Source organism: Pan paniscus, chromosome 10, assembly GCF_029289425.2.
Source record: "Pan paniscus chromosome 10, NHGRI_mPanPan1-v2.0_pri, whole genome shotgun sequence".
Lineage (NCBI taxonomy): Eukaryota > Metazoa > Chordata > Mammalia > Primates > Hominidae > Pan > Pan paniscus.
This window is the reverse complement of record NC_073259.2, coordinates 118,045,406-118,058,144: the sequence shown is the minus strand read 5'-3', so window position 1 is coordinate 118,058,144 and position 12,739 is coordinate 118,045,406. Positions and strand designations below refer to the sequence as shown.

Below are 12,739 nucleotides of genomic sequence, written 5' to 3'. Positions count from 1 at the left end.
AGTACCTGCTAATATTTTTAGAACATGTTTTTCTGCTTTGATAGCAGCATGGGCTGGGATTCCTCAGAAACTTCTGAAACATTTTAAGTTTTCTTAAAACTCTTGTTACTAGTCAGAGAGACCAAATTAAATTAATATGTTTTGATTGCATGTAGAATACCCTGTTAAATGAGTTCTTTGTTTTATTTGGAGTCCAATGTCATGTCACCTTTACTTCTATCTTGGGGTACACATTCTTCAAGTTCTCTTGGAACTCAAGGTTAAGTGTGTGTTTTGCCTTCATTTGTCTTGATTATGCATTTCACTGAATCTGTGACAGCTGCACTGAATCTTAAACTTGCCTGTGTGAACCAAGGAGCCAAAACAAGTGGGTTTGTATCTCTGATGTGAAAATAACTACACTGCTGTAAAAAACAGATGGGGCTGTTTTAGGAGTCATGCCTTGAAATGAAATTTGGAGATATGATTTATTACTAACTTTTGCTTAGAAGTTTCTAACCGCTCACGCTCATGTGAAAGGGGCTGTTTACTGCTCTTAGGTCTGTCTGTGTTTGCAAAGCCAGATTGTAGTACAGAATCTCAGTAAAGTCCAGAGATGAGTTGTTTAGAATGCCAGGGTTGACCCTAAAGCAACAATTCCCCAAATGTGGAACCACCAGTGGTATTCAAGACAGATGTAGGTAATACATGTTTTTTTTAATGGTTACATTATTTTACTGTGTATGGGAAAGCTATAACTAGCACATCAAACTGTAGTTGTTTTTAAAAGTAAGTGGCTTTAAAGACAAATATTAAGTGAATAATATAGACAGTACATGGGTCGTTAAGAATGTTGAAAATAGTGTTTAATTAGGTTTGGGAAACCCTGCTCTAAGGTGTCAGAGTACTTTCTTTTCTTTCATACAGAATAAGAACAGTTCAGTCACACTTTAGGTATTTAACTATCCTACTAGTCAAAGCTGAATCCTGCATATAGATTGATCATCTTTTTCATTCTCAAATCAGAAAACAATGATATGAATGATATTCCTAACAAATGAGTGTTTATAACAGGACTTTGTTTACTCTGTTCAGTCACTGATCCCCATTGAATATTTGTGAAAAGAAATTAAAGTCTTATGTCATCCTGCTTGGTTTTAGATGGTTGAGACCTTGTATAATAATGGTGCTAACTCTATATGGGAGCATTCTTTGCTGGACCCTGCGTCTATTATGAGTGGAAGACGTAAAGCTAATCCACAGGATAAAGTACAGTGAGTGGAATGTTTATAAATACTTTTATTTCTTCATAACAAATGGGGCCCACTGAAAGGAGTGCAGCTATTTTTGGTCAGTCTCCACAAGGGCAGCAGAGGAGGGGGTTACCCTAGTTGTGCATCAGGTTCTTTGCTATTAGAAATGCAGAATGGGGTGGGGCAGGACCATCTGTTTAGCATGGCCACCCAGCAGGAGTAAGTGGCTTCCTCAGTTGGAAACCATGGCTTGGAGTCTGTAAATGTAATCAGATTTAAACTTATACTCAAATAAGAGGCGATCAGACCAGAAATCTAGGTCTGGGCACCCGTCTGCCTGTTGCCTCACTTATAAGATGGGACTAAATGCTGCTTTCTCCCAAAGTTGCTAAATCAGTTCAGACAATTACACAGAGAAGAAGGCTACTATAAAAAGCAGGTACTCTGGAGTCCCAGCCATTATAATAACTAATGTATGTTTTCAAACTGCAGGTCTTAAACCTTGCTGAAACTTACTTGAGCATTGTTCATTTTATTCTCAAGTGGGGGATGTGGGTCACTTCCTCTTCTTTTTACAGTACAAAGAATGGGGATTGTTGTATCTGAACGAGTGAACTGTTTTCTTTTTTGTTTTTGAACCAGTCCCAATAAAGCGGAATTCATCAGAGCCAAGTATCAGATGTTAGCGTTCGTCCATCGCTTGCCCTGCCGGGATGACGATAGTGTGACTGCCAAAGATCTTAGCAAGGTGGGTCACACCTTTTAAAATCCCTAAAAGAGCGGGCTGAGACAGCATATTGTTTTATTTGAAAAAATAAAAAAAAAGTCTGGTTGTGGGCTTTTTTTCTTTTTTTTTTGAGACAGAGTCTCTGTCACCCAGGCGGGAGTACGGTGGCGCGATCTTGGCTCCCTGCAGCCTCTGCCTCTCGGGTTCCAGCAATTCTCCTGCCTCAGCCTCCTAGGTAGCTGGGATTACAGGCGCATGCCACCATGCCCAGCTAATTTTTGTATTTTTAGTAGAGACGGAGTTTCGCCATGTTGGCCAGGCTGGTTTCGAACTCCTGAGCTCAGGTGATCCGTCTGCCTCGGCCTCCTAGTGTTGGGATTGCAAACGTGAGCCACTGCACCCGGCCAGGGTTTTTTTGTTTTTCGTTTGTTTTTTTTGAGACAGGGTCTTGCTCTGTTGCCCAGGCTGGAGTGCAGTGGTGCAATCACGGTTCACTGCAGCCTTGACCATCCAGGCTCTAGCAATCCTTTCACCTCAGCCTCCCAAGTAGCTGGAACTACAGGCACATTACCATACCCAGCTAATATTTTTTATTTTTTGTAGAGACGGGTTCTTGCTGTATTGCCCAGGCTGAAAAAAGTTTTTAAAGAAAGAAAAACAAAAACTCATTTCTGCACATTAATTAATTAATAGCTTTTTTGTCAGTCGGTTTCGTCTTTAATCTGAATTCAAATGGCAGCCATTCATATAGTGGAGGTTCAGGGCAAAGAGGAAAAGTAAGTCTCTGGAAGGCTATTTGTGTTTTTCCAATATGGCTTTTAAATTATATTTTGATAAGTTTTTTGTTTGTTTAACTTTGAAATAGGAACCATCTCAGAGTTGTTTCTAGAAGGGACTAGAAAGTTTATAGGACAATTGTTTCTTTTTAATAAGGACTAGAAAAAGTATTAAAGGAAGGGGACTTCTTCAGGTTTCCAGGTTGAACAGTAAGTATGATCTTCAGAAAGCAATGTGTGACTCAAAGCTATAGTACACAGAATGGTTTATGATACTTGTAAAACAAGTGAGGTGGTTTTCTTTATGTGGGCCTTCGCATGTTTTTGAGAGATGCTGTAAGAAATGTGCATATTTTCAAAGCGCTGCCTTGGATAAATGCTTGCTCACACAGAGCATGAGGACTTACTTATTCAGAACTTTTTTTATTACTTTTTGGCCGGGTGCGATGGCTCACGCCTGTAATCCCAGCACTTTGGGAGACTGAGACTGGCAGATCACTTGAGCTCAGAAGTTCAAGACCAGCCTGGGCAACATGGCGAAACCCCGTCTCTACAAAGAATATAACAATTTTAGCCGGGTATGGTGGCCGTGCCTGTAGTCCCAGCTACCTGGGAGGCTGAGGTGGGAGGATGACTTGAGCCCAGGAGGCGGAGGTTGCAGTGAGCTGAGATTACACCATGGCACTCCAGCTTGGATGACAGAGCAAGACCCTGTCTCAAAAAAAGAAAACATTTTCTGCATCTATTGAGATGATCATGTGGTTTTTGCTTTTGCTTCTATTTATTTATTTATTTATTTATTTATTTATTTATATTTATTTTTGAGATAGAGTCTTGCTCAGTCGCCCAAGCTGGAGTGCAGTGGTGCGATCTCAGCTCACTGCAAGTTCTGCCTCCCGGGTTCATGCCATTCTCCTGCCTCAGCCTCCCAAGTAGCTGGGACTACAGGTGCCCACCACCACACCCGGCTAATTTTTTTTGTATTTTTAGTAGAGACAGGGTTTCACCATGTTAGCCAGGATGGTCTCGATCTCCTGACCTCGTGATCCTCCCGCCTCGGCCTCCCAAAGTACTGGGATTACAGGCAGGAGCCACCGCGCCTGGCCTGCTTTTACTTCTATTTATGTGGCAAATTACATTTATTGATTTGTGTATGTTGAGCCAGCCTTGAATCTCAGCAAAAAAGCCTACTTGATCATGATGGGTTAATTTTTTTATTTTTATTTTTATTTTTTATTTTTTATTTTTTTGAGACAGAGTCTCGCTCTGTAGTCCAGGCTGTAGTGCAATGGCATGATCTCGGCTCACTGCAACCTCCGCCTCCCAGGTTCAAGTGATTCTCCTGCCTCAGCCTCCCAAGTAGCTGGGATTACAGGCACATGCCACCAGGCCCAGCTAATCTTTTGGGTTTTTTTTGTTTGTTTGTTTGTTTGTTTTTGAGACGGAGTCTTGCTCTGTGGCCCAGGCTGGAGTGCAGTGGCGCAATCTTGGCTCACTGCAAGCTCCGCCTCCCGGGTTCATGCCATTTTCCTGCCTCAGCCTCCTGAGTAGCTGGGACTACAGGCGTCCGCCACCACACCCAGCTAATTTTTTTGTATTTTTAGTAGAGACGAGGTTTTACTGTGTTAACCAGGATGGTCCCGATTTCCTGACCTTGTGATCCGTCCACCTCGGCCTCCCAAAGTGCTGGGATTACAGGCGTAAGCCACCACGCCTGGCCATTTTTTGTATCTTTAGTAGAGACGGGGTTTCACCACGTTGGCCAGGCTGGTCTCGAACTCCTAACCTCGTGATCCGCCTGTTTCAGCTTCCCAAAGTGCTGGGACTACAGGCCTGAGCCACTGTGCCCAGCCATGGTGGATTAACTTTTGATGTGCTACTGGATTTGGTTTGCTAATATTTTGTTAAGAGTTTTTTTAAAAATCTGTGTTCATCATGGATTTTGGCCTGAAGTTTTCCTTTTTTGTTGTGTCTTTGCCAGATTTTGGTATCAGGCTGATGTTGGCTTCACAGAATGAGTTAGGGAGGAGCCTCTCCTCTTTGATTGTTTGGAATAATTTTAGTAGGATGTTCTTTGTATGTCTGGTAGAATTCAGCTGTGAATCTCTTGAACTGGGGAGACGAAGGTTGCAGTGAGCTGAGATCATGCCACGGCACTCCAGCCTAAACGACAGAGTCTCACTCTGTTGCCCAGGCTGGAGTGTGGTGGCACAATCATGGCTGACTGCACCCTCAACCTCCCTAGTCTCAAATGATTCTCCCACCTCAGCCTCTCAAGTGGCTGAGATCACAGGCATGTGCCACCAAGCCTGGCTAATGTGTGTGTGTGTGTGTGTGTGTGTGTGTGTGTGTGTGTGTGTGTGTGTGTTTTGTTTTTGTTTTTTTTAGATAGAGTCTCTGTTACCCAGGCTGGAGTGCAGTGGCACGATCTCGGCTCACTGCAACTTCCACTTCCTGGGTTTAAGCGATTCACCCGCCTCAGCCTCCTGAGTAGCTTGGATTACAGGTGCCCGCCTCCATGCCCGGCTAATTTTTTTTGTATTTTTAGTAGAAACAGGGTTTCACCATGTTGGCCAGGCTGGTCTTGAACTCCTGACCTCAAGTGATCTGCCTGCCTCGGCCTCCCAAAGTACTGGGATTACAGGCATGAGCCACTGCGCCTGGCCAGTTTTTGACTTTTTGGAGAGATGGGGTTTCACCATGTTGTCCATACTGGTCTCAAATTCTTGGGCTTAAGCAGTCTGCCTGCCTTGGCCTCCCAAAGTGCTGGGATTACAGGTGTGAGCCACCACATCTGGCCTTTTTTTCCCCCCCTTTTTTAATCCCCAGCAGAATCTGGCTGAAGAATTCAGAATTTGAAATTTTGCATAGAAATGCATATACTAGCTACTTCCATTGATTAATAAGACTTGGTATGTGTTGGGTTTTTTGTTTTTTTTTTTTTTCCTTGCCAAAGTTTTAAAAAATTAGGCACAGTGGCACATGCCTGTAATACTAGCTACTTGGGAGGCTGAGGTGGAAGGGTTGCTTGAGCCAAGGAATTCAGTCCTGCCTGGGCAACATAACGAGACCCTGTGTTTAAAAAACAAAAAAACTATTTAAAAAATTAAACAAGACTTAGAAATAGATGTTAGAGTAGATTTCTTCATTCCTGTGATAAGGGTTACTGCATCTTGGACAATTCTAGGTTAGATTTGAAGGAAGGCAGCTCATCTTCTGACTGTATAAGAGCTTTTCTGCAGTAGTACAGAATTCGGTATATCACGGGCCTTTTCCTACCCTGAAAGACTTTATTAAAGCATATTATACAGGCCAAGAATAATGTGGTAGAGAGGGTATTGTATAAGGCAGGATCATGTAGCTTACACAGTGTAGAATTTGAAGTCCTAAAGCCCTAATTACAGTAACAACAACTAATAATAACTGTTATTATAGCATTTGTATTCTTTGAGCACTTTATTATATCACTAAATCCTTATAATAACCCTGTGAATAGGGCCAGGCACGGTAGCTCATGCCTGTAATCCCAACACTTTGGGAGGCCAAGGTAGGAGGATCACTTCAGCTCGTAAGTTCGAGACCAGCCTGGGCAACATAGTGAGACCTCATCTGTATTGAAAAATAAAAAGTTAGCAGGGCATGGTGGCCGGCGCCTGTAGTCCCAGCTGTTTGGGAGGCTGAGGTGGAAGGATTGCTTGAGCCCAGGATACTGAGGCTGCAGTGAGCCATGATCACTCCACTGTACTCCAGCCTGGATGACAGAGCAAGCGAGACCCTTTCTAAAAAGAAAAATGCCACCTTTTTTTAATTTTTTTTTTTTTTTTTTTTTTGAGACAGGGTCTCGCTCTGTCACCAAGGCTGGAGTGCAGTGGCATGATCACAGCTCACTGCAGCCTCCACTGCCCAGGCTCAGGTGATCTTCCCACCTCAGCCTCCTTAGTAGCTGGGACTACAGGTGCGCATGCCACCACACCCAACTAATTTTTGTATTTTTTGTAGAGCCAGAGTCTTGCTATGTGGCCCAGGCTGGTCTCAAACCCCTGGGCTCAAGTGATCCTCCCACCTCAACCCCCCAAAGTGCTGGGATTACAGGCATGAGCCACTGCATCTGGCCATTGTTGACATTTTTGAGATGAGGAAAGTGAGGTTCAGATTGCTTAAAGCCCTTTCTCCAGGCCACACAGCTTGAAGTGGGTATAGTTTGAAATTCAGGTCTGTCATATGTCAGAGCCACGCATAGTCACCTCTTCACACAGTCCTGCCTCTCACTCAGGTTCTGGTTGTGCCACTTCTTAGATAAGTCATGCATTTGGGCAAGTCAGCCTTCACAGCCCTAGTTTCCTTATCAGTAAAGTGGCCTCACCCCACCTTACAGCCCAGGGACAGTTGTGACTGGCAAAGGAGAGACTGGTCCATGCACTTTACCGAGACAAATAAAGATTATGCGTTACTGATGTAACATATATTAAAATGGTCTATCAGCTGCCCTAGGACATCATTCTGTACACATCTAACCACGATTCCTTTTTTGTTTCTGCGTTTTTCAGCAACTCCATTCGAGCGTGAGAACAGGGAATCTTGAAACCTGTTTGAGACTGTTATCTTTAGGAGCACAAGCCAACTTCTTTCATCCTGTAAGAAAACATGAATTGCTTCAGATATTGAAACTAAGTGAGTTGTGTTCATGTAGCCTTTATTTAATGTGCTCTTTTGCTTACTTTTTATTAATGATTCTTAGGAAAAAGGAAACACCCCACTCCATGTTGCCTCCAAAGCAGGGCAGATTTTACAGGCTGAATTATTGGCAGTATATGGAGCAGACCCAGGCACACAGGATTCTAGTGGGAAAACTCCCGTTGATTATGCAAGGTAAGAGACCTAGATTCTCGCTACTTCTCTCTGGGATTTTTTTGTTGGGTGTGATTCCTTGTTAAGTAGCTAAGTTGTATATGTTGATATTGAACCCCTTTAAAGATGTACGTTATTTTATTTTACAGATGAAGACATTTCAAATGCATATAAGCTCAGCCTGGCAAAGTTGAGGAAGGCTAGAATCATGAACCAGTGTGCTAAGCTTCCAGTCTTTTACTTGATCCTTTATAACACAGTGATGTTTGAGCTGTAGTCAGATTCCAAATCAAGTATCAAGAATTACAGAATGTACTCTTCTGTTTTTTAATACTCTTAGTTATTGCTTGAACTTAAAAGCAAATATATACATAGATATGTGATTAAACAAGTATAGTAAAAAGTTAATTGGAAGGTTTGGGTAGTAGACATCTAAGTGCTCACTCTAGGCCAGGCATGGTGGTTCACACCTGTAATCCCAGCACTTTGAGGGTCCAAGGCGGGTGGGTTACTTGAGGCCAGAAGTTCGAGATCAGCCTGGCCAGCATGCTGAAACCCTGTCTCTACTAAAAATACAAAAAAAAAAAATTGGCTGGGCATGGTGGCAGGCACCTGTAATCCCGCTACCCGGGAGGCTGAGGCAGGAGAATCACTTGAACCTGGGAGGCAGAGGTTGCTGTGAGCCGAGACCATGCCACTGCACTCCAATCTGGGTAACAGGGCAAGACTCTGTCTCAAAAAAAAAAAAAAAAAAAAAGTGCTCACTGTAAAATTCTTTAAATTTTTCTTTATTAATAAAGTCCTTGAAAAATAAATCTATAGGTTAGTCTTGAATATCATTTAAATGGCCAAAGATCAGTCATCTTTCCTTCTTTTTCCGAAGTACTTTTATTAACTGTGAAGCACAATACTCTGCTCCACAGAGGATAAAATGGGCGAATAACAAAACTCTGCCTTCCCAGAATTTACTCTCTTGGAAAAGATGATTCATAAATGCCTGAAAGAGTTCAAGGAGGCAAGACCATATGGGATTCATTGCCAAAATAGATAATTGGTCTTAAAAAGCATATATAGGGTTTCTTCATTGTGGTCCAAATCATTTAAGAAATTTCTTCAGCTGGTCTTGAAGAATGGGTTGGATTTGAATGTGTGAAGGGAGAGCTGAAGCATTCCAGGTAAGAGGAAAGGCAGGAGTCAAGATCAGGAGGCAGGGAGGGACAAAGTGTGTTCAGCACAGCAGGAGACCTGACTGGAAAGAACAGAGTGGGTCTGGGAATAACAGCAGGAATACAGTATTGCACGGTGCTTCATTATTTCACAGAGCACTAAAAAAGAAAAGAGCTCAGCCAATTAAATTATGGTGTATCATCAATTGTAGGATATTTCCTGATTTCACAGATACTAAAAAATGAAAATAAGATGTGCCTCTCACAAATCAAAGCTGTGTGGTAGGTTGGAGGGTGTTGTGAGTGCCTTGAATGGTGGGTAGAGAAGCTGGCTGAAACTATCAGGTTGGTGCAAAAGTAATTGCAGTTTTTACCATTACTTTTAAGGACAAAAACCACAAAATATACTTGATCTTGGACGAGAGCCCTGGGTAAATGATACTTATTATCACTTACCTTGGAATTTTCGCACTTGTACCTTGCATATAATAATCTCAGTATAATTTGTATCCTTGTTGCTGAAAGGATTCTAAGCAGCGTAAGTATTTATTTCATGGATGTTGAAAGGTAAACTTAATATTTTCTGTTGTGCAAATTGAAGATAAGGAGGCAGAAGTAGCTGCAGGCGTGAGCTGTGCGTTAGGTTGGCGTGTCTCTCACTGATTTGAAGCCTTTGAAGTGGTTACTAGACTCTTATCCAGAGTCAGACTGGCTGCATCAGCATCACCTAGGGGAAGGACCTTCTTCAACATATTGGCCCCTGGCCCCATCCTGTCCCCATTGATTCAGCATTTCCAAGGGTGGGGCCTGCACATGGTATATTTCTAGAAATGCGCTAGTTAATTTTTGAGAACTTCTACCGTAAACCATTGATTAATTTCATTTTTTTACCTCATTAAATTAAGTCATTCTGTATCCTTCCCTTTCATAAGTCTTTGAATTTCTTATTAAATATTCTATTTTGTGCCTTAATAAAGGAAAGGGGATAGTTCAGATGGTGAAAACAGTTTATAAAAGTGGGATGCAAAGTAGACTTCAGAAATCTACCTACCACAAGAAGGTTGATGATTCTCAAAAGTCTTTTGTGATAAACTGCTCAGGTGTCTCAGGAGACGTCTTTGTACTCCATTTTAAAGTCAGTGAATAGTGAGCAATATAAATGGTACTTTGTTTTCTCTTGGTAGGCAAGGAGGGCACCATGAGCTGGCAGAGCGCCTCGTGGAAATACAGTATGAGCTAACGGACAGACTAGCCTTCTATCTCTGTGGCAGGAAACCAGGTGAGTGGATGGAGAATGACCGTTTCACATCTCCAGTTGGGAAGGTTCTAGAAAAACAAGTTGGGACACTATTTGTTATTACCTCCTCTGCTGTAACATATTACTGAGAAAGCTGTACATATGGCTTTTAATTTGAAAGGATAACTACAGAATTGTCAGTTACACGTAAAAGATATAAAGTTGGACAAAACTCCTTAGATTTTTCATTTTTAATAGCTCTAGAGAAATGACTATTTCAAGAATCAGATTGAATAATCAAAGCAAAATTGAATGGGTACCACAGTTCTTGAACATGGTGGGACTAGGAATGTAGGAGCAAAGCAATAACCTTTGTAGTTATTTGAAAAATTCTTAAGGAATGGAAAAAAAGTCCAGAAGTAAACTTTGCCAAAGCCAACTTGGCTATTTGTGATAGGGAACAGGGGTCAGCAAACCATGGTTTGTAGCCCAAATCTAGCCAGTTACTTGTTTTATTAAACAAAGTTTTGTATCTTGCCACTGCACTTCAGCCTAGGTGACAGAGTCAGACTCTGTCTCAAAATAAATAAATAAAAATAAATAAATAAATAAATAAAGCTTCTGCCGGGTGCAACGGGTCGTGTCTGTAATCCTAGCACTTTGGGAGGCCGAGGCAGAAAGACTACTTGCACCTAGGAATTCGAAAGTAGCCTGGGCAAGAGGGGTGAGACTCCGTCTCCACAAAAAAGTTTTTTAAAAAATCAGCCAGGCATGGTGGTGTGCGCCTGTAGTCCCACGTACTTGGGAGGCTGGGACTTGAGCCCAGGAATTCAGGGTGGCAGTGAGCTATGATTATGCCACTGCACTCCAGCCTGGGTGCAGTGACAAAGCCAGACCCCCAACTCTCTAAAAAATAAATGAATAAAGTTTTATTGCAAGAAAGCCACACCCAATTATTTATACCTTGTGTATGGCTGCTTTCACATAACAACAGCAGAGTTGAATAGGTTAAGTCGTTGCAACAGGCCAGATGGCCACAAAGCCTAAAATATTTACTATTTGGCCCTTTAAAGAAAATATTGGCCAACCCCTGATGTACAACATTCACATACATGTATGCAGTGATTCTCCATCCTGGTTGTACGATAGAGTTAAGAGCCTCTGGTGTAGTTTCAGTTCTGGGTGAGATGGAGTAAGCACACCCCACTGTGCCTCCTGCAAAATAGAACTAACAGACCTGGACCAAATGCTTGGAGTAGCTAGCTAAAGACTCTGAAAAGTAAATCCTGGTTGGTAGATTAGGGAACTCAAAGTGTCATCAGCTGGTGGTGAGTGTCCTGTTTGTCTTACTTCTGATAGGACTTCAATGACAGCCTGAAACCTGGAGGTACATAATGAGTGCAAAAAAGCCTTTTTCTGCGGGGTGCGGTGGCTCACGCCTGTAATCCCAGCACTTTGGGAGGCTGAGGTGGGCGGATCACGAGGTCAGGAGATCCAGATCATCCTGGCCAACATGGTGAAACCCTGTCTCTACTAAAAATACAAAAAAATTAGCTGGGCATGGTGGCAGGCGCCTATAGTCCCAGCTACTCGGGAGGCTGAGGCAGAATTGCTTGAACCCAGGAGGCAGAGGTTGCAGTGAGCCAAGATTGCGCCACTGCACTCCAGCCTGGGCAACAGAATGAGACTCCATCTCAAAAAAAAAAAAAGCCTTTTTCTGGTTAAAGAGCAGGAAATGGGACTTCTACAGGACAGAGAGGAAGGGGATTCCCCTGGGGTTTTTTCCTCCTCCTCCTTCCTTTTTCTGATCTCTCCCATCCAGCCCCTAGGCAAGCCTGTGGCTGCAATAGCAGCAGCAGCAGTGGCAGCACAGGTTCCTAAATCTCTGAGCAAGGGGATGAGGGGGGATCCTGATTGCTTGTCTTTTTCTCTCTATTCTCTCACCATCTGCCCAGGAGGCAGAACCTCACCTGGTCAGTTGCCTGCTAAGACAAAAGTATTAACATTTTTGCATAAAGTTTAAAGAAGACCCAGAGTCCCATAAAACATTCACAGTGTCTAGGATATCATCCATAATGACTTGACATCTGAGTAATTCTCATGTACTTGCCAGGGAAGGCAGCCAACAGATGCCAACCCCAAGATGACACAAATGTTGGCGTTATCAGACAAAGATTTTAAAGCAGCTAGTAAGACCATGCTATAAGAAGTAAAAGCAAACATTCTTGAAACAAACAGGAATATAGAAAGTCCCATCAGAGAAATAGAAGATACAGAAGAGAATCAAATAGGAATATTAGAACTGAAAAATACAAACACTAAAAATTTAAAACTCACTGGATGGGCTTAATAGAAGAATAGAGATGACAAAGAAAGTCAATGAATTGAAAACAGATCACTAGAAATTATCTGGTTTAAGCAACAGAGAGGAAAAAAGAGTAGGAAGAAAAGACTGAACAGAGTCTCAGGGACCTGTGGGAAAATACTAAAATGTCTGACATTTATGTCGTTGGATTCCCAATAAGAGAGAGAAAGAGTGGTGTGTGCAGAAAACGTATTTGAAGAAATATTGGCCAAAAAAACCCTCTAAATTTGGGACAGGCTCAATGGCTCACACCTGTAATCCCAGCACTTTGGGAGGCCGAGGCGGGCAGATCGTTTGAGGTTGGGAGTTTGAGACCAGCCTGGCCAACATGGTGAAACCCCATCTCTACTAAAGATACAAAAAGTAGCCGGGCATGTTGGTGCGCACC

At 42.5% G+C, this 12,739-nt stretch overlaps 1 protein-coding gene across 23 annotated transcripts in view; it reads left to right on the top strand.

Moving 5' to 3' along the window:
- GIT2 (GIT ArfGAP 2) overlaps positions 1-12,739 on the top strand; it is a 66,953-nt gene that overhangs the window by 5,559 nt on the left and 48,655 nt on the right. For all 23 annotated transcript variants that reach the window (XR_010108962.1, XR_008620497.2, XR_010108963.1 and 20 more), the window contains exons 3-7: positions 1,141-1,253; positions 1,875-1,980; positions 7,283-7,369; positions 7,474-7,604; positions 9,934-10,028. Coding sequence is in view for 16 of the 23 variants with exons in the window: in XM_055096110.2 (XP_054952085.1) it covers positions 1,141-1,253; positions 1,875-1,980; positions 7,283-7,369; positions 7,474-7,604; positions 9,934-10,028 (532 nt within the window). In the remaining 7 variants the exon portion in view is untranslated. The remainder of the gene's footprint in view (positions 1-1,140; positions 1,254-1,874; positions 1,981-7,282; positions 7,370-7,473; positions 7,605-9,933; positions 10,029-12,739) is intronic.